The following is a 20,000-nucleotide window of genomic DNA, read 5'->3' on the forward strand; positions in this document are numbered from 1 at the left end:
GTTGTCAAAATAAAATGCTAATTACCACAACTTCCCATCAACTGGAATGATTCAAATCAATACCCACCCATGCGTAGCATTTGTTTGCACAAAACAAAATGGTTGGGTATGCACTTAGTTCAGGGAAAATTATAGATGCATAATCTCAGATGTATAATGGTACTTGTGTAATGATTTTCAGGAAGGTGTATGCATGTGTAATTTATCTTTCACGATGACATAGGCAGCCACATTCCCAATATACCTATTATCCCTCTTTCATTATCTTCTTTATTTTACCCAAATCAATTCAGAATGCAGCAAGTATACCATTTTTCTTCTGAATTATGTATAGTACAAAATATGTATTAAAAGAGCATTCATCCAACAGTAATCTCTCTCTCTCTCTCTCTCTCTCTCTCTCTCTCTCTCTCTCTCTCTCTCTCTCTCTCTCTCTCTCTCTCTCTCTGTCACACACATCACAGCTCTACGGTTAAACAGTCAGGGATAGAAGTCCTAGCTATGGCGACCCACCAGTCTGCCCACTCCTCCTGTCAGCGGGCCAGTAGGAGCAGACATGTGATGGATGTCAGGTGTGTGTATGTGTGTATGAGGGGGGAGGGGAGGGGGGGGGTTGTGGGAGCTCGACCCTAGCTGTCACTTCTACATCTGCCTTCTCTCTTCCCTGCACCCAACTAACCCCTTACCCAAAAGCGTCTCACCAGTGTTAATAGGGAACAGATGTACCGCACGGCGCACAGCGCTAGAACCACCTGTAGCATGCTCTCTGCCCCTCCTCTCCCCTCTGCTCAGCTCCACTCTCTTCTCCTCGCCCTGTCACAAATAAATGTTTTATTTGTGACAGGCGAATAGTATTACTTACTAATGAATTACTTACGCTGTTGTCATTCTACACGACCCATCCCTGCCCTGTTTGGATGAGAGAGTGTTGAAACTATGACAGGTGAAATTGCTGCCTTGCTGGTCACTGGCCATACAAACCATATGGCAAGTGACACCTACCCCCCCACCTTAGCACTTTAACTTCAACCGGCCAGAAGCTGCATGTTCAGTAACTGTGTTTGACCACAGAGGGCGCTGTTACCCAGGTGTTTGATTACTCCAAAGATTGGGACTTGGGAACAATGTATTAAATATCAAATGAATGGTGTCTCAAAACCTCTTTTCTTTTTTTTTCGGTGCCCCTGAATATCTCCATCAGGATCTATGCCAGTGTCCAATCTCACGACAGCTGGTCTTTTCTGCACTGTTTAAGTATTTTTGGGGTAATTGGGGAAAGTCATTCTTGGGTCTTAGTACAAGCGCTGTGGATAGAAAGGAAATGCTGTCACCAAGCACTGGCTTATCAAATGACAGCGGAGGAGAGACCGGTTGCTGTCGACAACAGATATGATAGTGAATCATCGCTGCTGAAGAAATGGCTGATATAATGGTTTAAAATAGCGCTTTTCTTCATCAAGATAAAGTTCATAATTTATAAGGTGTTAATCCTTCGAGACGGTCAATGTGACTACTATTTGAAATCTTTACACACCGCTGTGTGAATATTGATTCAACTGAATGACCATGCTGACCTGTCTTTGAAGCTGAGTTTATTAAAAATGAATAGCAATTTATTTTCTCCTCCAACTGTTCTGCCAAAGCATCTAGGGCCTAGGCCATCTGTTATAGTAGAGCCTTTCCCCAGTAGTTAGAATTGTTAGATTCCTAACTTCAGTGGCTGTTTTACACATTCACGGCATTGCTGTGCGAAACGGTATTCCACTGAACGGGTTGGGTGTGTGTAGATATGAGGGCCACCATTTAAATGTGTTTCTTTGTGATGTCTTCCTCCATGATGAAAGGCAAGGCTGCAGCCTAGGCCATGTTTTCAAATGTCAGGGTTTTTAACAAGCATTCAACCTTCTTCTTTCATACGCAGGGCGCATGTTTTATCAAAAAAAATAATGCATGTTGCCGATTACCAAGCCTATCTGTTATTGTGTTCAAGAACCGCATGTGTGTTCGCTTGTGTGTGTCCTTGTTTGTTTATGTCTCTCTGTGTTTTATGTATAGTATGGGCGACCGTACGTGAGCTTTAAAGGAGGTTGTTAACGGAGGATGTTTACTGTTGAAATAGAAGGCTATTTTCTTCTGCTTTTCTGAGAGAGAGACAGACACCAACACTAATAAACATCACTCAAACTCCTAACTACTCCTGAAATGTTATATTATACACTTGAAACATGTCCAATAAACTGTCCTATTTCACATATTTAATAACTTTTTCAGATAGATTCTAAAATATATTTGGAAGTGTGAGGTGAGAGGTCAATTTCCACTCCTCGACAATCCTCCCTCTGTTTCCCTCATTAAAATTCCTAAGCATGGATTACTCAGTGCTCGTACATTATGCCTCACAAGCACTTCCCCCGCACTCAGATACACACAGTGAGTTGACTGCTTAACAATCACACTCAGACATGCACCCACACACACAGCCGCACAAACAATCATACAATCGTTACAGTTTGGTACTTTGTTTTGCAATATTAAATTGCATTAATTCATATTATTACAAAAAACAAGGATAAATTAGTAAATTATAATCTTTCCTGTGTACAGTATTAAAAAATATGCATAATAATAAGCTCTCTCTCTCTCTCTCTCTCTCTCTCTCTCTCTCTCTCTCTCTGTCTCTCACTCTCTCTGTCTCTGTCTCTCTGTCTCCCTCTCTCTCTCTCTCTCTCTCTCGATCTATTGACAGAATATTATAATGAAAATTGCTATAATTGCTATGCCTTTACCAATTTCTATTGAATTTCTTTTTTATTTACAGTCCATCAGCGTTTTACCACCTTGAAATGTGAAAAAATGTCCCTGACATTGGTCCATACTGATGTTACTATGTGTGTCCTGACTTACTCTAAGGTCCATCTGAATCATGTGATGTCAAGATGTATTTCACTTGCTTAATTCTCTCTCTTCACCAGACAAAACTGATATTTTTTTATCAGCTTTCTCTTTTTTCTTCCTTTTTTTTACCAAAGCCCTCTTTTCTTGAAACTGTTGTATTTGAAATGCTAATAAGTACATGCAAAACAGTTCCAGCAGAGCTCGGGAGTGGTCATGTTTTACCACTACTTTGCCCATTCAGTATCGTACTGAAGATTTTTCCCACCAAAAAAAGGAAATATCACGGGTGAAAGATTTTCTTATCTCTTGAGAAAAAAGCCTGTGTGTTCTTTGTCATCTTGTTTTCCTCAATCTTCTCCTTCTTGGTCCTTATAGGTCCCCTTACAAAGAAAAACACAGATGATTTAGGCGATAATGACCGCACGGACGACGAAGGTATTTTTTTTTTCTTCCGGTGCCAAACTGAAAAATTGCATGACAAGGGAAACAAAATGTAACCCTTTTTCCTCTCCATTTTTTTCTCGTTCTTTGATTTTCTTAAATTCTTGTCCTTTTTTTCTAAAAGTGACGGAGGCATTTTGTTTTTGCTCTTTACTCGTAAACTCTCCTTTTTTTTGGCTGGATGTGTTTTGTCCTATTATCCGCTTGGTGTCTAAAGAGTATGTTTACGTGTTCACTTCCAATCATTGACCAATTAATAAACTAACTTGCTGCTTGAATTTTCAATTTTTTTAAATTACATTTGTTTTTATTTTTTTATGTCGCATTTTCGCAGGGAATATGTCAATATACTATTAACCCTTTTAACCATTTACTTTTATTAATTTACACATTTTGCATGTTTGTTCTTTGTTTAGTTTTTCAAATAACGTAAAAAAAAGAAATTCTTTATAACTATTCTTCTTCAGAGTCCCATGCATAGGCTTTCATTAAAATTAGATTTATTTGAAATCAGTTTTAGCTTGGAGTGTCAAACCAAAACGGTGAGCATTTTACAGTTTAATTGAACAAACCAAACACTAATAAATGCCCTGATCTAGAAACAAAAAACGAATATTATTTAAAATCTGAATTCAAAGCCTTCATAAATCGATAAATTGTGTTATTTCGTGGATGGGAGCCGCTTCTTAATTTGAACGAGCGAAACATAAACAAAACAGTAGTACCTGCTTTAAAACTTGGGCTACAGACATAAGTCACACGGCAGTGCCTTTGGAGTACACCCTGCACTGCTGCTGGGTTCAAAGTGAGCGAGCTTGCTTTGGCAATAATGTATTTCATTATTAAGTGGACAGCGAGTGCCACCAACTCCACCCAAACTAACGTTCAGGACAGGCTCACAGAAACAACGTTCACAGTACACGGTCACACACTCCGCGTCGGCACAGACCTGGACCCGATCTCACTTTGCGAGAGGAACATATACCGTCAGTATATATATCCTGCTTGCTCATTATACTCCCATCAAACAGCTGCGTCTGTTCCCCCAAATTGAGCCGCCCGGCCCCTCTGTCTGCAGCCAATGCTAAGCCACGCCCCCTTCACATACGAATAGCCCCTCTTTTTTGAAGATTAGTCTTATCAACATGACATCAAAGTGAAACTGGGCTTCTTGTTGCCCTGTCCGACCGTAATGTAACAAGCAGTAAGGGGAGTTCTGTGTAGCTCTGGACCTCCCCCTTTGGATTCCTCCACATTGTGATGCCTGAAGGCTGCTGCTTTTCTGGCGGCCATTTCATTTGTTTGCCTCGTTGCGCTGATTGTCTCATCAATGTTTTCAGTTGAGACAATTTTGGACACTGGCAGCACACTCGGGGAGGAGGGTCAGGGGCCATGACCCCCTGACCTCTCAACCAATTTCTAACTTTATTTTCCGATTGAAACTTTTTTATATTATGAAGGTCTTGAACCGTTCGCAGTGCACACCAATCAATGCAGCTTTGACCCAATTGTGTATGGTTCAATACGAATACATGTAGCGAGACACCCTCATACGTATATAAATATATTTATTTATCTACATGTATTTGACCCTTCTCCGCCAGCTCTTCTGAGAAAAGCAATAAAGATAGTACAAAGTATTAATACCCGAGAGCATCCCTGCCCTTCATGCTGACCTACCCGCCCACACATATATGCATGGTTGTATACATGCAATGCTAGTTTACACAACAACCGTCAACCTAGAGCTGAATCCTTGCTCTGTATTTGTCAGATTAACCTTGAAATTGAAGAAATTATATAAATCAAAATGGCCGTTCTTTACTCAACGTGATGCCTCTCATCAGAGAGAATAATGCAATCTGCGTCAGTGAAATCAAGGCAATTACACTGAAACCCAAAGCACACGGCAGTGTTGAGACAGACAACCGTTTTAGCATTTTCCGCGTCCACAAAAGACTTGTGTCCTATGCGACGCAAGCAAAAGAACACAGCCGTTGCTACATTCATGCTCTGTTTGACTTTGATTTTTTTGACTACAAACAGAAACCATGATTCGCACACTGCTGTCTGCTTTTGGACAACCGGAACCCACAAATGCTCCTTTCTTCGGTGATTGTGAAGCGCGGTTGAATCCATTGCGAAAATAAACTCCTCTCCCTTTGAACTAAATTGTATTTACAATCTACGAACACTCGCTCACATAAAGAAAGACTAGCCAACGCTGGTTCTCCCCTTAAGAGGCGGCCTGCTATTGAGAAGCAGCACTTGGAGCGCAGCATCCTTGGTTGAAGACGGAGTCCTGTCCCCGGACGGCTGCCGCTGTGCAGCATTCACAGCAGCCAGAGCAGCCCTAATCAGGCACCTCTGCTGTATAATGCATCCACCAAAACTGCAATCACATCCAAATGAGGCTTAAGAACAGCCAGATCTCTTTGATGTGCGCCGCCATGCTGTTTTCCTTTGGAGTTGACGTGGATGCTCGGTAGCATGTGCGCCCAACACACAAACGTACATGCGTACACACACATGCAAGTAAATATGCACCCACAGATATACACACATACACAAACGCACATCTCTGAAAGATGGTAGCGTGTGTGCACTCACATACAAGCTCGCAAACACATTCAGAGTCAAACATGCAACACACACACACACACACACACACACCAAAACACAAACAGTGAGGCCCACATTAGATGGATTCCTGAATTAAAAGTTTTACACCACAATGTTTTTAGTTTTACACGTGCACATACACAAGCACACACACACACGCATGCACATACACTTCAAGGCATATTCCGAGGGCTCAGATAGCTTTTAAATCCCACCTTTCAGCGATACCATTGGGCTCCTAACCTTTGACCCCCTTGTTGCCTTGGTGATGCTAAATCTATAACCGGTCCAATTTCTTGACCCCGCAACATCACAAAGTTCTATTTATTGAATTGTTTTCTTTCGATCTCTTTATGCTCCACAAATCTGGTGCTTGTAATCCCTTTGTATCCGGAACCAAGATGTACACAGGACACTTCCCGAGAGCTGAGGATTTGTGCAAAGCGGGTTTCTTTTTTCATTCATCGTTTTAAAAAATGTGTTGACTGGTTAATGGACTGGCATAGACTGGAGGGATAAATGTGGATATACTGCAATGGAGACGTGCCAAGCTATGCTTTGAATGTTGCTCATAGCCTCCAAGACCTCCTGGGTCTCCCACCCTCTCAGTATCACACATAATACAGCAACATAATATAGGGTGGGGGAATTAAAGACAGTGGACGAACACAACAATATTATTTTCCCAGAATGCATTATATCACTAGCAGCAAGTTGTTCTATATTTGTTGTTAACCTGAATATACTTTTTTCACAAGCATTAAGCAAGGGTACACTACATGACAAGATTAACCCATGTACCGTTTTTTTTTATTGCATTTGTCTTTATTATTTACATTCAGGAGTGTCACATTCATTTAAACCAATTGCCTATTATTTTTATAGCCTTAATGAAATTATGGAAATAGATGGCCATCTGTGCTTCAGAAACACAAATCCCATATACCAATGCCAGGCTAAATATAAGCCAATTTCTATAGCGCCAGAAAAGAGGTGCAGGATTCTGAAGAAACCTTGAAAAGGCACAGGATCGAAAATGACCGTTGACTTCCTAACTGAAATGGACCAAGTCCATAGGAAGAAAATACAAATCTTTAATTATCTCCATGAAAACACTCACACACAAACACAGAGGCAGTCACGCACACACAGCATATAATTTTGCTATTTGCTCTCGTTCTCATTTAAGAAAAGCCCTTTCCTTGAGATAAACCAAGAGGAGAACGGAAATGTTTGCGCCATTTCTTTGTCCGCATTTTTCAGCAATGTTTAACCAATTTTGCATATTTTTCCTCAAATCTACTCCCACCATCAAAAAGATGCACAATGTTTTATTCACAACATAGTTGTGTAACTTCGGGTAAATTGACTGCAACTTGTTTTTACCCTCCGTTCACTTCATTAATAATGAAAAAGTTAGTTTGATTCTACCTTTGGAAATAGCTTCCATTGCAACGTACATGTTGTTCATAGTGTTGGACTGCTATGTAAGCGGGATAATATATAGAACGTCGCCGGTCATTATCGAAAATAAGCCCCTTCAGTGCAAAGCAACCGGTTCGCCTTGTCGGGGCTTATTTTCCCGATAATGACAGTCAATTATACTTAGCAACGGTGAATTATCAAATAAAATTCAGCGCCGGAAGTTATGAAGGGCCCGTGCAAGTGAACGGAGCGTTCCACGGCATTGAAAAGAACCGTGTAATAATCAGAAATAATATACTATAGAATGCTCTAACCAATCAGAATCGAGTATTCAACAAAGAATGTGTTTTATTTGCAGAATCTAAAAAAAAGGCTATTCACACTAATAGTAAGCCCACATACCTCATTCATCCATTAAAACAGGTAGATACATGCATCGACTTAAAGTTGTACATGCATCCACACACACATTATTATTATTATTACAGTCTGTGCACACTGTAATCCAACCTCCTCTTACCGACTCCAATGTCATTAACATTATTAATCATCATGCAAGTCCTTGTAATGATTGTTGTCGTCTCCGTTGTCACATTCATTACTGCCTCTCACATTCCTCATCATTTTAACATTTATCCGTTGATGGGAAAATCATCATCGCCATCTCCAATGACCCTGTCACCATCACCTTTACATCAGCATTGTTTCTGTCTTCATCATTTGTCCGGTCCTCTCCTCTCCTCCCTTCTGCTCCCCCCCCCCCCCCCCCCCCGTTCCTCTCCTCTCTTTATTCTCCCCTTCTGCCCTCTACTCCAACCATTTCCTGTCCTGTTGTCTCCCCTCCTCTCCTTTCATCTCCTCTTCTCTGCTCCCCCTCTCCCCACTCCTCCCCTCTTCTCTACACTCCTCGCATAGGGTCTCTTCTCTGCATTCCTCTCCTCACTTCTTCTCCCTTCTCCATTCCAGCCATGTCTTCTCCTCCCCTCTCCTCTCCTCATTTCACCTCCCCTCCTCCCTTCTCTTCGCCTCATATCAGCGCCTGTCCTCTCCTCTCCTCATATCACCTCACTACCCCTCCTCATATCACCTCACCTCCTTCCCCCCCTCTCCTCTCCTCATATCACCTCACCTCCTCTCTTCTCCTCTCCTCTCTTCATTTCCCCTCCCCCCTCCTCTACTTATTTGGCCTTTTCTCCCCTCCTCTCCTCTCCTCTCCTCGCACCCCTTCTCCCCCTCCTCTCTCCTCTCCTCATTTCACCTCACCCCCCCCCCCCCTCTCCTCGCCTCATGTCAGCTCCCCTCCTCCCCACTAAACTCCGCCCAATCACTCAATCAACCCTCCACCAAGACACATTGGTGCAATAATTGACTCCACTTCAACATTGTGCCCAACTGGCATTTGTCACATGGAAAAACACATACACAAACACACACACACTTGGCATTGCCGTGATAGTATTCAGCCAGTCCCCCCCCCACCACTTCTATTGAGTGGAGGGATATGATGTACACAGCGCCCCATTCTGCCCATTTCAAAGCAAGCAAATAAAAAAAAGAAAGAAAGAAAGTTGCGGAAAACCATCAGCAGGATCCCCTCAAAGAGCAGTGGATGGAAGTAGGGTCAAGGGTGGGGGGGGTGAGCTATGCATAGGAATCCCAAGTTTCAAATCAAGCCTGTTACCGCATTTCCAAACTCACAGACAACATGACCTGAATTCTGGAATTAACATATCGTATGTGTAAACAAGCAATGTGAACAAGCTATATACACACACAATATGCCTATAGGCAATGTGTACCGTCTCTTAATATACACTTGAATGCAGGCCGACGGATACACATACCTGTTTCAGCATTCAGGGATATATTGTATGTGTACAAATACTATGTTCATTAGAGTCAGGTTTGCAGCTTGTTAATAGTTTTTTTAACAAAAATCTGTGGGAAATGATGTAATTCCCCAACAATAAGTGGGTAAATACAGTTTAATCTTCAGTGCAGAGGTCTTTCCAGAAAATATATTTCTCTTCCTCCTACCATAATCAATATGGGGTCGAGTTCATCTGACGTTGCGTTCTGTTTGAAAGCCTAGATACTGAAATTGCTAAGGTACGGCCACACCAAACGCGCCTAACCTGCCGCTTGATCATTGTGTGTCACAAAAATAGGTCAACGCGCCTAACGCGCCTAACGCGCCTATGCAGCTAGATGAGCCCGCCCAAAACTTATTTACCCCCGCTATTTTTCTTTTGCTCCACAAACAGGGCTAAGATCACCACCATCGCTGCGCTGTCTTTGTTGTGGGAGTCCGAGGAACGTAGGAAACACACTGAAACGATGACTTGGTCGTCCATGTTCTTTCTGCTTCTGTGCGTCCTCCATCTCCCTGCCAGTGACATTGGGTCAAGCTCAACGCTGATTGGCTATCGCAGCTAAGCGTCACGCGTAGGAGCGTAAAAAGTTAAATTTTTTGAACTCCGCGCGTAGGTGTGTTGGGCGCGTTAGGCGCGTAAAAACGCTAACGCGCCTAACGCCTTGTGCCCACTGCACCGTCAGTCAAAGGACGTTGGAAGGCGTGGCTGACGGATGGGGGAGCTTTCCAGGATAGTCAGAGCCCGAGTAGTGTCACAGTGCTTAAATTTGCATACGCAATCTGATTGGATGACGGATCCGTCGCTGCCGGAAAAGTTTAAAATTGTTGAACTTTTCGACGGTGCCGAAGGCTCCAACGGAGCGCACGGATCCACAATGCATTGCGCGTCCGTACCCATTCAAAGTCAAAGGGGATCCGTCAACGGACGGTGTTGTGGGCACGAGGTGAAACGTGCTGCTTTAGCGCGTGTAACGCATCTACGCGCCTAAACCAATGGTTCCCTATGTAAAAATGCTGATTTTCTGCTCCTCTTACGCGTGCAACGTGTTTGATGTGGCCGTAGCTTTAGGCATTATTTGGTCTCTAAACGCAGAGCGCATGTTTGTATAAGATCAGAGCAGTCAAAGGTCCCACAAAAAAACAAAAAATAATTCAAAACGTTTTTCAATCCAAACTTATAGTGCATTCAGCCCATCAAACCTTATATATTGATCAATATACACAACCTTTGCTATGCCAACCCGACACACCCTATCCGTCTCAACTTTGTATTGACAATGAAACAAACAATACTCCCACTTACTTTTATTGATGTGCTATGCAGTAATCATAGCGGTGGAAACAATTAGGTATTCATTGAAAATGTCAGGGCATGAGCGCTTTACAGTTCGACTCCAGTATTCAGTGGATTTGTTTCTCAGCACGTTTACCAGTCAATGAAGTATATCATGACAGCTGAAAAGTGATTTTTATGTTTACCCAAAATAAACTGGAAAAGTTTTAAATAGGGTGAACCGTGTTCATTAAAGTGTCAGAGTGTGCTGTTTTTAATAGCTTTTCATACCTAGTGAATCAAGCTACTTCAATTTCTTCATCAAATGACCTGTCGGAATTGCCGCAAAATCTTTTCTGACAGTTTGCCTAATGAAAACCAAAATCAGACCCACTCCTATTAAATATCCTAGTTTGTTAATATCTGAATAGCATAATACATACAAAAAAATGAGCTGTATTTCCCATCAGCGAGAGCATGTCACGCCTCTCATGGTCGGTGGGATTAAGGTTTGACACTCCAAACTAATTCCGTCTCAAAACTAGAAGGACGCTGTGGCGAGATGACTTAAAAAATAAATAAAAAAGGTAACAAAATTAAGGAGAGGGACTTACCATTGGCAAACGTAAACTACAGTAAATGACCTCTCGGGGCTGTCAACTGCAATCTGCTGTCTAATCAGTCTCCCTCTTTTCCTTTCCTACCTCCCTACCTCTCCCCCTCGTCCGGACCCATCCTTCCGACCCCACCCCACCTCCATCCGCCCATCCCGCCGGCCTCCACCCAACCAGACATTCGGGAGAGCGGCAGCCCCAAGCCCGTGATGGTGTTCATCCATGGCGGCTCCTACATGGAGGGTACCGGCAACATGTTTGACGGGAGCATCCTGGCCAGCTACGGCAACGTTATCGTGATCACCGTCAACTACCGCCTGGGCGTTCTAGGTAAGGCGCTGGTCCTTGTGGTCTCCGGTCGTCACCGTGTCATATGCAGAGTTTGGAGTTCAAGCTACGCTGGCCCCTGGCTGGTTCTTTCTTCCTCTGTGGGGCCACCATTTCGCTGACCTTTTGTGGCTTCCTGTCTGGTTTCCTTTTATGTCTGGTTTCCCCGAAAAGTTTCTCTGACCAGCTCTGTGCATCACATTGCTCTCTCAATTTGCTTCTTCTGTGTCTCTTAGGATGGCCAGAAGCCATCGCTACAATGATCTACTGCTTGGTTCATGACTGTCTTTGTTTACCGTTACCTTTGCTTGGTTAAGATTGGTATCAAATGAGACAGCAAGGATTTTTTTCCCCAAATCAGTCTGTATGCATGGCACTGACCTACGAACTTATGCGCTGAGAAACTGTTCACCGTTCATAAACCGCTTCGGTGCACGTCGGCACAAACAGGTGGTGTTTGTGCTTAGATTAGCATCCATGTATCTGTGTTTACCCCCCAGGCGATGAGCAGAAACATGAAGCCTCACTCCACTGAACTTGTGAAGCATTTGTGTGTCTGCAAGTGCCTGACAGATTGTGTTAGTATGTGTGTGTGTGTGTGTGTGTGGGGGGGGGGGGGGGGGGCATGTGTGTACGTGCGTTGGCGTGTGCGTGGGTTGGCGCATTCGTGTGTGTCTGTGTTACACACATGTGAATGCAGAGAGGAAAGGAAGGGGTGTGTTTGGGTATTTTCTATTTCTATCAATACTACCAGTTGTGTTCAATTATAATTTAGGCTTCATTTAACCCGATTAGTTCCACTTTGTCCTAAGCAGACATAGCGAGAGGAGCGTTATTAATATCACAGTAACATGAAACCATTCATAGATGGCTGAAAAAGAAAATCAATACTCTCTTTCTGACTACGTTCATTAAGCCTTTTGGAGTTTGCACGAACAAATCTTGATAATTCCATTGAAGAGTAATCTCCATTTAAGTGTATCTACGTACATGTTTTGTGCTGGATGGATATCAACCACTCACAGCCATAACCCACATTTTAATCTCTGCACAGAAGTCATTCCCTCAGGAAGGCTGCTTCTCTGGCTCTTAAATGACGGCATTGAAATTGGTTTTATGTTTGATATTTGAAATATCCTTGCATGCACCGGGTCAACAACCTTAAGTAGAATTATACGAGAGGATGTTCTGAAGATGACAACCCACTTTACAACAAAATTACTGCTTTGAGTATCCAACATAGGGTCTGACTGTAGAGGAATACATCTGAAAAGTGAGAAGAAGAATTTCAAAACTGAAAAATGGCGGTTATTGGTCTGAAAGCAGCAATACACCAACACCTTATACAAGTGGCTAAATCTCCAACGGAAACCTTGCGGCTGTGGCTCCACTTCTGTAATTTACTCTGTTGGTCAGTACAACACTTGGTTGCATGCTAATACTCTGCTGGCACATCTATCCTCCAATTCTCAAGACCATAATCTGTCTTTTGTGTGTGTGTGTGTGTTTGTGTGGGCGTGTGTGTGTGGTGTGCAGGCCATTATTTGCTCTAAACATGTAGACCTGGTGACATTTGGCTGTATTTATGGGCTAAGGGTGTCGGCAACAATGGATTTAGCCACAGGGCAGGTATAAGGTATGATACTGTGTTTGTGTGTGCAGCGTGCATGTGTGTGTGTGTGTGTGTGTGTCTGTGTGTGTGTGCAAGTGTTTCTGCTGTGATTTTAATGGTAACATTATGTTTGCCATTGCAGAGAACAGCCCATAAATTCATGAGTGTACTCAACCCTCTCTGGGTAACGGTCACTCGAGTGTATATGTTGCAGTGACTCAAATATTAAATATAGGAATATCTCAGACGTGCATCAATAAGTACATATACGAATATAGGTTATTGATGCTTATAAGGTTATTCTTCCCAACGGCCAAAAAAAAGCAATACATTATAGTCTAGTAAACAAATGTCTAAAAAACACAGTAGAACTGTAGTATTATTAGGACTAGTAGTAGTAGAAGCTTCTACTCAAGTTGTGTCTCTCTTGTGTATATATCTGAGGGCCAATCACCGTGGTCAGAAAGACATCCATCTTCCTTGAAGCATTGCTTAACATTGTGACGTGCGTCAACAACAACCGAATGTGTGTTGCTGTGTATCAATATTTCCTTCTGCTGCATTGGAGCTGCAGTGGTCTGGAGTGTGTGTGTGTGTGTGCCTTTAAGAGCTGGCCTTGGCTGTGTGTGAGTTTGTTTCGCTCCGGCCAAAAGCTTTAATCACGCTGATTGATGAGGTGCATTTCCCTGACTCAAACCTTCTCCAAATACCACTTCCATTCCGGCCATACATCAGCCCCCACCAACCATTCATCAAGCCTCTGATTGTTTTAAGATATACCTGCAACCAGTAGAATATCCATTTCTCTGTGTGGCGTTTCACCTAAAGCCACCTTACGTCTGCCTTACATCGCCACACTGATTTTGCGGAGGCATAATTCTTGAATTCCCATTGACAACACAATATAGACAAAACACGCAAGGTATACTCAAACACACACACACACACACACACACACACACACACACACACACACACACACACACACACACACACACACACACACACACACACACACACACACACACACACACACACACACACACACACACACACACAATCACAATCACACACACAAATGCAACAGCACTTTCCGATTTTGTATTCAAATTCAAACTTTGCATAGTTGGCGTTCGGAGACTCTCCGCCCATGCAGGCGGTATCTCTGTGTACTCCAGCCAAATATCACGCTCTCCCACTTAGTCCCTCTCTCTCAACATCTCTCTCTCTTTCCTGCCTCAATATTTAGCTTTGTGTGTATTTTGGTGTCGTCTGACCTTGCTGTATTTACTATTTATTGAGTGCTAACTTTTTTTCGGACTTCTATTCTCTCCGCTCGCAACGCATGGTCGTCGGCACAGAATCCGTGTGATTCGGTTGCACGCCCGCCCGACCCCCTGCACTGCCGCCCTCACTCCATACTAATTCTAGTCCTCTCGCTCCCATACCTCTCCTCTGCCTTCAGCCTCTCTTCACCCCCTCTCTGGCGTCCGTCCCTCCCTCTTGAACACCAACATCTGTAGCTGTGGAAAAAATGTCACCCCAGTTTGATGGAGCCTTTATTTTAAAACTCCAGTTTTTTTTTTGTTTAATTTTCCTTATTGCGGTTGGTTTTTGAATGCACAAATACTTACAGTCATGCCTGAGTCCACACCTTAAATAAAAAAAGACCCGACTAGTGGTAATAGGGTATTCTCGACATGCTTTCAGGTTCACAGCAGGGGTGCTCAACCTAAACCATTGGGCCAAGGGATCCCAAATGGTTCTGCATGACGCGTTTAGCATGACTTGCGCCGTGGGCCATATCGTAGCGCAGCGGGGGAGAGAGAACGTGCCCTCTCCCCAAAGTGGCTGATATCGTTCGTAAACGTGTGTGTTGTGTTTTTGTGTGTTGGCTTCACACAATGTCACAGTTGCAGGCAGTAATTCCATGTTACTGCCGTGTGGTGGTGCACTGCGTGGCCGTTGGTATTCTTTCTCAATGGAGTAGGAAGGACCCTGCGTTACCCAGGGTTGTGCTTGGTGGGAGAATAAGCCTCAGCCTAGTGGATGGATGGGGTCGGGATAGATTGATTAACTAGACGCTCAATGGCCACTTCAAGACCAGCAATCCTTTCATCAAAATCCTTTCTTTACAACTCCATATGAACGTATGCATGTGGTTTCCAGACTCTTTACTATTCTCTATGTACCGCTTCCATTCGGTCAACTTCTGCAGATGTGTCCAATGGGTTTGGCCTCGCAGGCTATTAGACGCACCTCAATGCACTATGTGTTTTTTGAATGGTGTCGCTTTAGCTCAATGTTCTCCTGCATTTGCTTTTGGATGGCAGCAGCATCAGTAAATGAGCGTTGAACTGAAAAAAAATGTCTGGCTTAGCCAAGGTGCTTGTAAACAATGAGTTGTCACTTTGCTTGGACCATGTCAGCCAAGGCGTTGGCCGAGCAAGGCAGAAGGTGAGTATAATCTGCAATATGTGATCTTTCTACCGGTGTATCAGGGACAGAGATAAAACCGCCTACAATGCACACATTCTACGCATGCCTCTAAGCTATGTACATATGAAATGGAAAAATGGATGCAAATAAGGGATCAACCAGTCACAAAAATATTACAATACTCAAGTGTTTTATATACGGTCTACTATCACTTATGCTGGTCACAAAATTTACATTTTCTATCTGACGGCTGTTATAATTAATCTAATTAATAAATGTATTATATGTACTAAAGATATCTGGTATCGGAAACGGTATCGGCCAGCAGGTTTCGGCAAAAGGACTGAAAAGGAATCATCCAAAAAGTAATCCAGTAGGTGCATCCCCCATTCAGATGTACAGTATATGTGCCGGCTGTGTGTTGAGTGGTCAGTGTCCGCACTCATGAAATATTCATGGAGACAGCTCGCTTTGTTGCTAAAACTTTTGGGTGTTGCATGTGGTTTCTTCCAGCCTGACCTCTCGCTGAGTCTCAAAAGAGTAATCCTTCTTTTCTCTCTGCATGACGGCTGATCCTAATCAAAATGATATCCTCCTGCGCATGGTCGCTACTAACTAAACTAATTGTACTCAGAAACTAAGGGGGTCGCCACCTTTATGAAATTTAAAAAAAACGGGAGTCATCGGCATTGTACATTTTTCACACAATACAAAAAAGGAGTGACTAGTAATATAAAATAGCACGGTAGCCCAATATCCCTGTAGCTTGGCAACAAGCACAGGACACACACACACGCAAGGACACACAGACACACACACAAGGACACAAGGACACCAAAACACGCACACAATCTGGAAGTCAAAAGGGCATGGAGCTGTTGTTTAATTACATCGCTCAAGAAACGATTTATGATGAAAAATGTATTCATTATAGTTCCTAAATGTGCTTAATTCGGAGGGGATTAATTGTATCCTGCATTAACCCATAGAAGAATGCAACATGATGCTCTCCATTATGGAACCATTCTGATTCAAATTGGTGGGAGCCCCTAAAACAAACTAACATACTAACCATTACTAATATGTACTACTAACCAACCATGTGTTGTAGTTGCTGTTGTAAATGCTAAATACTTTGTGTCCAAATCACAACAACAATCTATGTACTCACGCTTTCAGCATTCCCGCATGGAGAAAATGACCTACTGCATGTTCTCGAATGCTTGATGAAATGGATGGGCTGACAGACGGATGGATTCATTGGTAGATGGACGGATGATGAATGAATGTTATCTTCATTTATGCATTACGAATTTTGAATGGGTGGATGAACGAGAAATGTTGATGGATGGATGGATGATATATTTTGGATGGATAGAATATGTTTTTTATGGATGGATGAATGTTATATTTTGGATGGATGGATGCTGTATTTTAGATGGAAGGATTAAGTATTTTGGATGGATGAATGATGTATTTCAGATGGATGGATGGATGATGTATATCAGATGGATGGATGGATGATGTATATCAGATGGTTGGATGATGATTTATTTCAGATGAAAGGATGACGTATTTCGGATGGTTGGACACTTTGCCTTGCAGGGCAGCTCCGGGGGTAGATGGAGCGATGGCTAAAGAAACATCCATCTCTGTCTTGGAGTCCATGATTACACCCCTCCACCACACAGCTACCACACTGTTCTCTGCACGCACATGTGAGGGTGTGTTTGTGTGTTTGTGGTCGTGCACATGTGTGTGTTTAAGTTTCTTTGCCTGAGAGTGTGTGTGTGTGTGGGTGTGCATGATTGCCTGAATGCATCAGTTTGTGTACGTGCATGATTGTGTGTGTTTGTGTGGAACCTGTGTATGTGTTATTTATTGATCAAAGCCAAGCTTTTGGCACAATAATATCATTGCATGTGCATGCGGTACTACACCCATCTTCATGTGCACCAACTGAGCGATCAATGTCAACGTTCTGTTGTTTGGCGTGTGTATGTGTGTGCGTCCGTGACTGCTGTGTGCATACATATTTTGGCTGCGTGCCTGTGTGCGTTGCATCCGGGGGGTCTCGGTCAAAGTGTGTCTCAGAATAACGGTTTTGAACAGACAGTACAGCTCCCGAGATGCTAGGGGCTCTTCCACCAGATCAAGGGGTCCCACAGCCACCTAGCACTCTGTTCTGTGTTCTATCGAGTTGTGTATCGGTTATTGTGGGTGTCAATAAAGGACCGAGGGTGCTGCTCGTCAGCTTTTGTGTCGTGTGTCGGGTCTCTTCATGTCTCTCTCAACTGCTTTGTCAATAGCTTATGCTAACATGTACGCACAACAGCGCTGCCGGATCGTGTCCTGCTGCTGCCAATTAGGCGGGGATAATCATCGATAGGGGCCGCTTAATCATCAATATTCCTCCGCTTAATTATAAATAATTTGGTTTCCCATGCCGACACAGCTGTGTGGCGGGGGGTCCCTCAGCTGTGCGTGTTTACGCCAACATCTATCTTCATTACGCACACACCTTCAATTAGTCAACTATATTCTCCCCCCTCCCTGCCTCCCTCCCCCTCGCTCGTTCAAATGCATAATGTTCTTCTAAATGGTTGCTGAGGCAGACTGCGGCCTTGGAGCACAGTGTGGCTACTTGGTAGTAGCCACACTAGATATTATTATCGCAGATATTATTGCATTACCATGTGGTATTGGCCAATTAAACGTGGCAATGAGCATAGTAAAACGCAATCAAAGATACTGCTCTATACACCGTGTGTTTGTGTGTGTGTGCAGGGGGGAGATCTATAAGTGCTGGGCTTGCAGGTTATAACTGGTCCCATAGGAGTCATGACCTATTCACTTGAGTGTGTATGTCTGTGTGCTTTAAGTTGTGTGTGTGTGTGTGGGGGGGGGGGCTGAGTTGTGTTTGTGTGTCTGCATGTGTGCCTTAAGCTGTGTGTATGTGTGTGTGTGTGTGTGTGTGTGTGTGTGTGTGTGTGTGTGTGTGTGTGTGTGTGTGTGTGTGTGAGTGTGTGTGTGTGTGTGTGTGCGTGTGTGTGTGTGTGTGTGTGTGTGTGTGTGTGTGTGTGTGTGTGTGTGTGTGTGTGTGTGTGTGTGTGTGTGTGTGTGTGTGTGTGTGTGTGTTGGGGATGAAGGGATTCAACACTGTGTTTGGTGATGACAGAGATTTGAAAGTGGAGGAGCTTTTCATTTGCCAGCCCAGTGAGAGCATTTCTACTTGTCGTACATTTATTGATTTCCTAACATCCACTGCTAAGAAGCCGCTTAAAGCCACCCTATCTCAGAACAACTCAGTAGGTAAGCCAGATACAAGCCTTTTATCCTAGAATGCATTGTTTAATTCATAACTAACTATTATTTAGGACACACCTAGTCAATGAGTAGGAGACCGGACACTACATTTGTTTTAAATAAAGAGGCTTGGAGGGTATCCACTAAAATGATAGATAATGCAATAGCATGACTTTTGTGTTACTGTGTACTTTTTTGTTATTTATGTATTCCACTGGGTGATGTGGGTTGAATACAATATGAATCTGCTCGTTTGTTCCACATTTTCTCTCCAGAGGATTCATAATGTTGCCTCTGCGAGAGAAAACGCATTTGTATAAACTGTTGGATCGATTCTAGGAGCGATGTTCTATTTTCAGAGTTCTATTGAGAAGTTAGAGCAACAGCAAGAAGGAGGCTATATCGACAAGGTCAAAAAATCTACTTTTTCAGACATGATATTTTTTCATTTTCTTTCCTCAGCTGTCGATGTGGTGCCCCCGAAAACCATGATATTTAAGCTCATGCTTTTACAGCCTGCTGCCGGCTCATCCAAGGCCACACACACACACACACACACACACACACACACACACACACACACACACACACACACACAAGAAAACCTTATTCCATGTGTGAATTAGGCCATACTATTTGGCCATAAACTGAGCCATTTGTAGTTTGAAATTCATATGCATCTGTCTCATCGGAGACTGCAGACACGCTGTCAAAATATCAACAAATGCGCTTAAAGGGGATGGGAGCCGGCACTCTCATTGGTTTATTGCATTTTACGCCAAAACCACACCTACGGGTAATGAGGCTACTTCAGACCAACGCATTTTTGATTTGCGCCGGGCGCAAGATTAATTTTTGCGCCGGTAAAATAGTATTATCGCCATAGAACCGCCCACAAAGCTACTTGCGCTTGGCGCTTCTCACTTGCGTTTCAGACCGTTAAAATAGGGCCCAAAGAGTCTCAGGTGTTAGAGATGAATACAGGGAGAAGGTTGTCTCAATTTAAGATGAATTCATACTTTATTCACCTTGATATGAGAATGGCATCACTGACATTAACTTGCAGTGAGAGCATGTGTGTTTTTATGTGTGTGCGTGTGTGTGTGTGTGTGCGTGTGTGGTAAAGCATCATCTGGTGTGCCCCAGGCGGGGTTTGCCCCATGCTGCTCTCTC

At 43.3% G+C, this 20,000-nt stretch overlaps 1 protein-coding gene across 10 annotated transcripts in view; it reads left to right on the forward strand.

Annotated features, from left to right (window-relative positions):
* The window catches only part of nlgn1 (neuroligin 1), a 115,278-nt gene that overhangs the window by 49,478 nt on the left and 45,800 nt on the right, over positions 1–20,000 (forward strand). For 8 of the 10 annotated variants that reach the window (XM_056604076.1, XM_056604080.1, XM_056604077.1 and 5 more), the window contains exons 2-3: positions 3,271–3,330; positions 11,321–11,473. In XM_056604076.1, coding sequence (XP_056460051.1) covers positions 3,271–3,330; positions 11,321–11,473 — 213 coding nt within the window. Of the gene's footprint in view, positions 1–3,270; positions 3,331–11,312; positions 11,474–20,000 lie in introns of all 10 variants that reach the window. The other 2 variants (XM_056604085.1, XM_056604084.1) reach the window with 2 other exon arrangements.

The sequence above is a fragment of the Gadus chalcogrammus genome, chromosome 12 (assembly GCF_026213295.1).
Source record: "Gadus chalcogrammus isolate NIFS_2021 chromosome 12, NIFS_Gcha_1.0, whole genome shotgun sequence".
In the NCBI taxonomy this organism is placed as follows: domain Eukaryota; kingdom Metazoa; phylum Chordata; class Actinopteri; order Gadiformes; family Gadidae; genus Gadus; species Gadus chalcogrammus.